This window comes from Chironomus tepperi, unplaced genomic scaffold (genome assembly GCF_022539635.2).
Source record: "Chironomus tepperi strain 1889 unplaced genomic scaffold, CSIRO-AGI_Ctep_v1 contig_445, whole genome shotgun sequence".
Taxonomy (NCBI): Eukaryota; Metazoa; Arthropoda; class Insecta; order Diptera; family Chironomidae; genus Chironomus; species Chironomus tepperi.
In genome coordinates, this window is record NW_027226567.1 from 1,150,723 (window position 1) to 1,158,222 (window position 7,500).

The following is a 7,500-nucleotide window of genomic DNA, read 5'->3' on the forward strand; positions in this document are numbered from 1 at the left end:
CGACTGAAGAAACGTGAATGAGATGTGAAATAAAAACTTAAATTTATGCTGTATATTTTTCGTGTATTTTTTGTTCCTACAAAACTTTTAAAGCTGTGCTGCATGACTCTCAATATTGTTCTCATTTGCTATAAATGAGAGTCACTGCTCACAGCTGGTTGGTTGAAATGGAAAACTGTAAAGTGAGTAAACGATGCATGTGGTTCGATGAACTGTTGACTTAGTTATGATAACAAGAGCTGCAAATGGAATAGGTCATCTAACAAAAAAGCAATTACCATAAATTAAAAGCTTAAAGATGATAAGGAGATGATTCAATATGGACTAATAAAATCATCGATAAATAGTTTTTTGTATCATCTCTGCTGCTAATGGGATAGTTTTGCAAATTTAGGTGCAAATGAATAGTCACATTAAGTTATGTAATTTTCACATCTGTCTCATGCCGATACATAAAAGACGTTTTTGAGGCACATTTTTCTCACATTTAACACGTGTTATTAGCTTGTTTTTGACCTAGTAGTTTTGTAGTTGTCTGGATTTGTTGATTTATATGAAAATAGCCGTAGACAATTTATAATGTATAAGAATAAAACTAAGGAGGAAAAGCTTATATTTTGGGTGTGGACCAGTATGCAAACCAAGTCTAGACTTCAAGACTAAAGACGGGACCGATACCAAACTACAAGACAATTCGTGCTTTGAATTGACGACAAATCTCAAGAAAGAAATCGGGAAATCTTGATCTTGCGATATCAATAAGTTTGCAATTTACAACTTCAACTGCGGCACTCTATAATTTCGTAGGAATTGTATGAATCATAGTCATATAGAAAACACTTTTGTATTTAGGAATCGAACCAACTTCTTCCCAGGAGAAAGAGTTAACGGTTTTGCTTCTATTGCTTAGTTACTTGACCACAGAGCGCTTACTATTGCACTGGCAGATATTCTTGCATATGGTTCGATCCGAGGGCGAATTCAGAGGATAAAGGGAGAGGATGACAACTGCTCTGTTTGGGGTCAATTCTCCTATTTGGAAACAACTCCCCTGTTTTCGATAAATTGTGGACAACTCCTCAAATTTTACAAAAATTCACAATAAACTTTAGGAACTAATCACTAAAAAGTTAATCCTATTTCAATTTCCTATCAAATAATCCAAAAAATGCGCCTAAATCCCCAACCTCAATTGACATGTCCAACAATTTCCATAACAATAAAAACAAATGAATTTCTTAATCACTTTATGATGAGCTTTTAATTTCAATTTTATTGATCAAAATCATGTTTCTGTTCCTATTTGTGTAAAACAATTATTAAATGGAAATGAAAAGCCACAACAACAGAAAAAAGAGCAATGATGAATATAAAAGGAGTTAGTTCATGGGAAATTGACTGCCAAGGTAATGCGATAGATAATTTCAATCTTTAGTTCATAAAAAAAAATCATTTCAATTAAAAGCATTGAAAACATAAACAATTGCTGTTATTATGACTGATCGGTGAACCTACTGCTGCTATCATTTTCAAGCGTGAGAAATCTCTTTTGACTCTCAATTATTTGCAAACACTCAACGTAAGCGTGAATTTACCTTTTTTTTTTGAGTTTCTCATGAATTCCGCACTTCTGCATATACATTTGGCATAAATTGATTTGTTGAGTGAGTCAGACAGTAAAAGCAATTTCTGCATTTTAAAATGTTATGAAAGGAGATAAAAATCGTAAATCCGATAAATTAGCTTTGTTTACTTTCATAATTAATAAGAAATTCATGAATTTTTTGAATAAAACATATAAAAGCTTTTACCATTAGCATTAATTTAACCAAATGAGGAACTCAATATTCTGCATGTGAGGATGCCAGATCATCACAGTTGTGCATATTACTACTTACGATGAAATCTTCAATTTAAGTAGACAGTTCAGATCATCAAGATTGAAATTATTCGTGACTATACACATTATTGAGTTTTTTAGTGCTTCCTAAATTCCAATGGAACTTCTTTTTTTACTGATTACTGTTTGCAGTTCATTGTTCGAGCGTTTAGAGAAGATCCAGTAAGATATTTCAGTCAATTTTATCACTTTTGGATAGCTGTTATCAAACATGACCAAACATGATGACTATTATCTCAGATAAATATGGCAATGAAGTAAAAGGAGCTTAAAATGCTACATTTATTTGCTAAAACAATTCCGGATTGCTGACAAATAACTTAAATTCAAGTTATGACTGTAAAATATTCCGGTTTTGTCAAATATTGCTGTCCAAAAACAGCAATTGATAATTAGCAAAGTTTATGTAACATACAAAAAATTCAGTATACTTTAGGATTAAGTTTGCTTAATCTACGCCTTCTTAAATTAGAAGAATCAATAAATTTTGAAAATTTGCAGCTGGATTCAAAGTTGTGTCAAAACTTTTTGGTTTCGGTGAAGCTATTGACATTAAATGGAGCTTAAAATGGAAAATTCGCATCAAGACTATTGATTTAGATGGAATTTGGAAGATCCAGCTGAGCTTTACAGCCCAGAAATTAAGTAAATATATTTTTCCAATGATTCAGTGTTTTTACCAGAAATCTTTGATTTCATATCCTTATCTCTTTACTGATCCAACCTTAATTACTTACAGTAGATGCTTCTGCCTTACCCGAATGTCCCCAAAAGTTTTAATTTACTATTTACAATGAAATAATCTCCAAAAATTATTCCAATGTCAATTTTTATCTGATTTTTAAGAAAATAAGAAATATCGAAGCTTTTAGCAGCAATCAACTTACCTAAAAACCTTTAATGAGGTAAATCCATCGTCTTCTTGAAGATTTTGTAAGATTTAACATAAATTTATTGAGTTAATCCACAACCTAAATAAAAAAATAAAAACTTTCCATCAAAAGTTATGTCACTGTAATGATAATGACAGTCAATTTAGTATCATGTATCATCAGTACACAAAACCCACTGAGTTATCAATAAACCCATCGTGTATGAAAATAAGGAAAGTATCAGTGTCTGATTGTAAGCATTAATTTTCAATTTACAGGAGGATTAACTACTTTTATGGAAGTGTAAATTTACTCGTAAGAGAACCGTAAAACGCAATCAATTCTTTTATGTACAAAATATCCATTGATCTTTTTAAATTAAGTTATTGTTGAAAAAACCACGAGCCATTAATTTTCTGAAAGCTGAGTCGTGCTTAAATTTTGAAAACAAATGTTGTAAAAGTTTTGTTGACAAATTTTTTGCCTGCTGTTCGCAACATCTTTATTGAGTGTTGTCGGCTCATCGTTGAAAGTTTGAATTTCCACTAAAATTCGTGATGATTAATCAGCGTTAATTTAATTTTATTAGGTTATGTTGATAAATATTCGACGTTTTAATGGTATTACTGGTTTTGGGAAAGGGGGAACTAAGTGATAAGGAATGCTTAATCGACAGAGACGTCAGAAATGTCAATAATCATCTCAAACCATAGATCGAATCAGTTTTTATAAGAATAAATCCTATTCTGGATCTTGAGGGGAATATCAACTAACAAAACTAATCACCAGATTATCTACAGTTGTTAATCCCCTGGAATCCCATTAAGTCATGTAAAAAATTAATTAAAATAACATTTTTGGGGCAGATGGGAGCCGAACAGATAAAATTTGATGGAAATACAAAATGCACTTCCAACAGTCTATAAATACATACTGAATAATGAAGATAATTGTAAGTTATTGATGATTAAATCACTTAAAATGTTTACATACTACTTACTATATCATCATCATCATTATAACCTGTACCAAATCAGTCGTGTTCGCTCTCTCATTTATTATATGTATAAGTATATATGCCTTAATAAAATTACTTATTTCTCAATTTTTATTATAAATCGTTAGTTGATTGAGAGAATCACTGAGTAGAAGAAGAAAAAAGTAAATGCAGCATAAAAAAAACATTACATCAAACATGCGATAAAAATAATGATCATTGAATCAGATTCGCTTCTCTATTCGAACTTATCGGATGTTTTCGACGCCGCAAAAATAATCAAAGATCTATTTGAGTAGCAACAATAGTGCGCTAAAAGATATAAAGTTTAATATACAAAAGGTGAAAATATTACATAAGATGACAATATTCGGACAAAAGTTTATATCAATTCTTTGCTTAGTGAACCTCTCGAATGGAATACCAGCACAATACAGTAATAAAAATTCACGTGAGTTGCACAATTTCATTATAATTGATTTGCATAAAGCAGCTATTTAACTAATTTTTTAATACACGGTGATAACTTTCAACTTTAAATAGTTTATTCGGTCTTTATTGGCTGTGTGAACTTTGATTTTGATTTTATTGATTTTCTTATGTAAAGAAATGTTTTTGGAATCTATAAAATGCTGGCTACATATTATTGGAATCTAAATGTTAACACCAAAAACGGTTATTTAGGAAATATTTCTGAGATAGAATTCATAAGATAACTGATTTTATTGGGTTTGTTATCATTTTGGACATTAATGGCTTTTTAATGATTCAGCTAAAGTTGAACATCTTTCGAATTTTATTGTTGTTGCTCATTTAAAGTTGCTTTAATTACCATTTTGATCAATTTTATAGCAAAAGCTTTAGATTTTCTACCTCTAAGTTAAGTTTGCAGTCGTGGCTGGATGTAAATGTAATTAAGAACTCAGTACAGGTTGTAATATTAATCTACGATGTTTATTTTACGAAGTTTAGTTGCAAACTAATCTTTTGCATAAAAAAGGGTCTTCAACTATGTAATAAAAATATAATTTGAATCTCAAATGACCGTTAGATAGCTAATCTTGTTTCTACTGAATAAATTGGTAATATTAAGCTATAACCCTTCAAAATACTAATTGCCGTATCCATTTAATCATTAATTTCGAATATTTCACCAAATCCTTTCACAATCATACAGAATTGCAAAATATACCAACATAAATTCAATGATCAATTAAAGCACAATGAGGGTAGCATTGTCAGCACCCAATAAAAAGCACCAAATCTAAATTCTTCAAACTGTTATCTAATTGCATCAGATTCAATCAAAATCGTGCGAAACTTTTAAGTCCAATGCAAAAAATCGATTATAAATAGCCACAGGTTAACACTTCCTGCTTTGAATGCATATTTAAAGACTTGAATGATTTTTTAAATGATCAAAAATGTCGCCAAAGACATTAATCAACATTATTAGAAGTAAAAAGACATTGCTAATCTAAAATTCACTTTCACCTAAATATGTGCAGACATAAAATATAGATAGCCATTTATGCGATAGATGAAGAAACAAGATCGCTCATAAAAATGGAGCGACAGTTTAATATTATTCCATATCAGACATAAACATTGATGAATTACGATTAAGTAAAACTGATTTCCTATTATTATTAGACTAAAGTTTACGTCTGTGCATTCACATGTCTATAAATGGTATTATTCGAGTCGTCATTTATTGACAAGTGTCCATATAATGTTATTCAATTACAGAGCCATCAATATCATTAGCATCAAGCGAGTCGAGGCATTTTCCACAATTTGATGATTCAGGCTTCATACCAATTATTCCACCTTCACATGATCCGCATCCTATATTATCATTGCATGGAGATCCTCATCTAAATCCAATACTGGAACAGGAAAAGATTTACTCATCACATTACCGTAATGGATATTTATCAACATCAAGACCGTTCTCATTGAGACATATTAGCAGTACAGCAACAATAAATAGACTCACGCCAAGCACTCGTGCACCGACATCAACATCATCGTCATATGATCAAACTAAATCTATTCTCGGTTCAGGTGATTTTACTGTCTTGAGAGGCGGTACGTTTTACCCGGAAGGTGAAGAAAATAAAAATGAATTTTATAGCAGTGGATCGTCATTTTTTGACTCTAATAGTGGTCGTCCATTTGCACTGCCTTTAGAGCAGTCACATTACTCGGATGATCCATTTGCTAGTTTTAAGGATTTCGCTGACTTAACAGCCGGAGTTGATTCTGATTTTTCAAACATTGTTGTGATTTATGCAAATAAAAACTCAACAAAACACGAACCACGAAATATTCTCGAACAGCTTCAAATGCTTGATCAACAGAAAGAATCTGAATCTGAGAATCATGAAACGGAAGTCTCAACAACAAGTATGCCAATTAAAAACATGAAATTAAGTAAATTCAAAACAAAATTGCGCAGCACGAAGCCTCAAAAGGTATACTTTAAAAAAGTGCAAGTTCCAAATAAGCTGAAACAAAGGAAAGAGACAAAGTCGTCATCATCATCCATCGATTATGTTGATCCATTAGTAGCAGATAGTTAATATTAAGTATTATATAGATTTACTTTTAATTATATTGTGTACGCAAAGTTTTATGCGTGCTTATTATTAATTCAATATTACTACTATTGATCTTATTTTAAGTTACTGATCTGAAGGTAAATAAATGTCAAAAATTGTGTGTGCTTTACTTTGTTGTAAAAATCATATAAATAACTTCTGTGTTTCCTTGGTGTTTATCAAATTAATACAGTTTGTGATCTTGTTTGAACTCCCGAGCTGTAGGGAACGTTAAGGCTGTTCATAATAATAAAGATCTATAGCTGTGCACGACTTGATTTCGGGGTAGTGCTACATGCACATACTATTTGAAGGTTTAAGGATTGCATGACCTTAGTATTTGAACTTAGACTTGCAATTTTTGACTGATTTGAGCTACTTCTTTGATATTATGACTCATGTGGATAGGAGATACCGTCTTGGTGCAATATGCGATTTTTAAAGCTACCATGGAATTATCTCAATACAGACCTGATATGCAAGTGTATCATGTAAGTATAGAGCTTTAAACTGGAACGCCCGCATAGCATGATTCATTACTGGAAGACTAGACCACTAATCCATCGACCTACGTATGTTAACTGGCAGATTCATACAAAACAACGTCAATAACTCAATCATATGTCACTCGGACCGTCCTCTGCTCTTGCTTCTATTTCCAAATTCCACGCATAATCCGATCAGATAAAAATATAAAAATATGCGTGCTGCAAAATATTCACCATAAATGCAATTAATTTAATTCCTTTCTTCTTACAGGGAGCGGTAATTTGAGCAGTTAATTGAATTAATTTTCAGTCGTAGGCTTAATAATAAAAAAAATACAGTGATTTACACACAGGTCCATTATTTATGCAAACGCCCTTTCTAATAAAGTATAAACAGTGTCTACATGATTCATGAATAACGATGCGCATGAATCGAAGAATGCCATAAGAGATGTGTTGTAGAAAATTTATTCAAGATCAAGTTTAAATTGCTCTACATTTTCTACCTATATGAGAAGTAGTAAAAAAAAAAAGATTTTAATGTTGTGCATGTCTTGCTAACTTGATGCCTCATTAGATTTTAAAAAGTCATAATGTATGCTGAAGTTTCAAGTTTATATGCGCGCATGACATGCTCATT

General features: G+C 31.4%; 1 protein-coding gene across 2 annotated transcripts; it reads left to right on the top strand.

Annotated features, from left to right (window-relative positions):
* Positions 1–3,918: 3,918 nt before the first annotated feature.
* On the top strand, positions 3,919–6,492 carry LOC139098372 (uncharacterized). Of its 2 annotated transcripts, none has more exons than XM_070650545.1 (2): positions 3,919–4,220; positions 5,519–6,492. In XM_070650545.1, the coding sequence occupies exons 1-2, from the start codon at positions 4,130–4,132 to the stop codon at positions 6,352–6,354; spliced, it is 927 nt and encodes a 308-aa protein (XP_070506646.1). In that variant the 5' UTR covers positions 3,919–4,129; the 3' UTR covers positions 6,355–6,492. The 2 variants fall into 2 exon arrangements, with proteins under 2 accessions (XP_070506646.1, XP_070506647.1); XM_070650546.1 differs by lacking the exon at positions 3,919–4,220 and adding an exon at positions 5,429–5,461.
* Positions 6,493–7,500: the final 1,008 nt, after the last annotated feature.

What these genes read in the sequence shown, in the direction of transcription:
- LOC139098372 (XM_070650545.1), top strand. Translation starts at nt 4,130, where the DNA reads ATGACAATATTCGGACAAAAGTTTATATCAATTCTTTGCTTAGTGAAC. An exon ending in ATACAGTAATAAAAATTCAC is followed by an intron (nt 4,221 to 5,518) that starts GTGAGTTGCACA and finishes ATTCAATTACAG; the next exon opens with AGCCATCAATATCATTAGCA.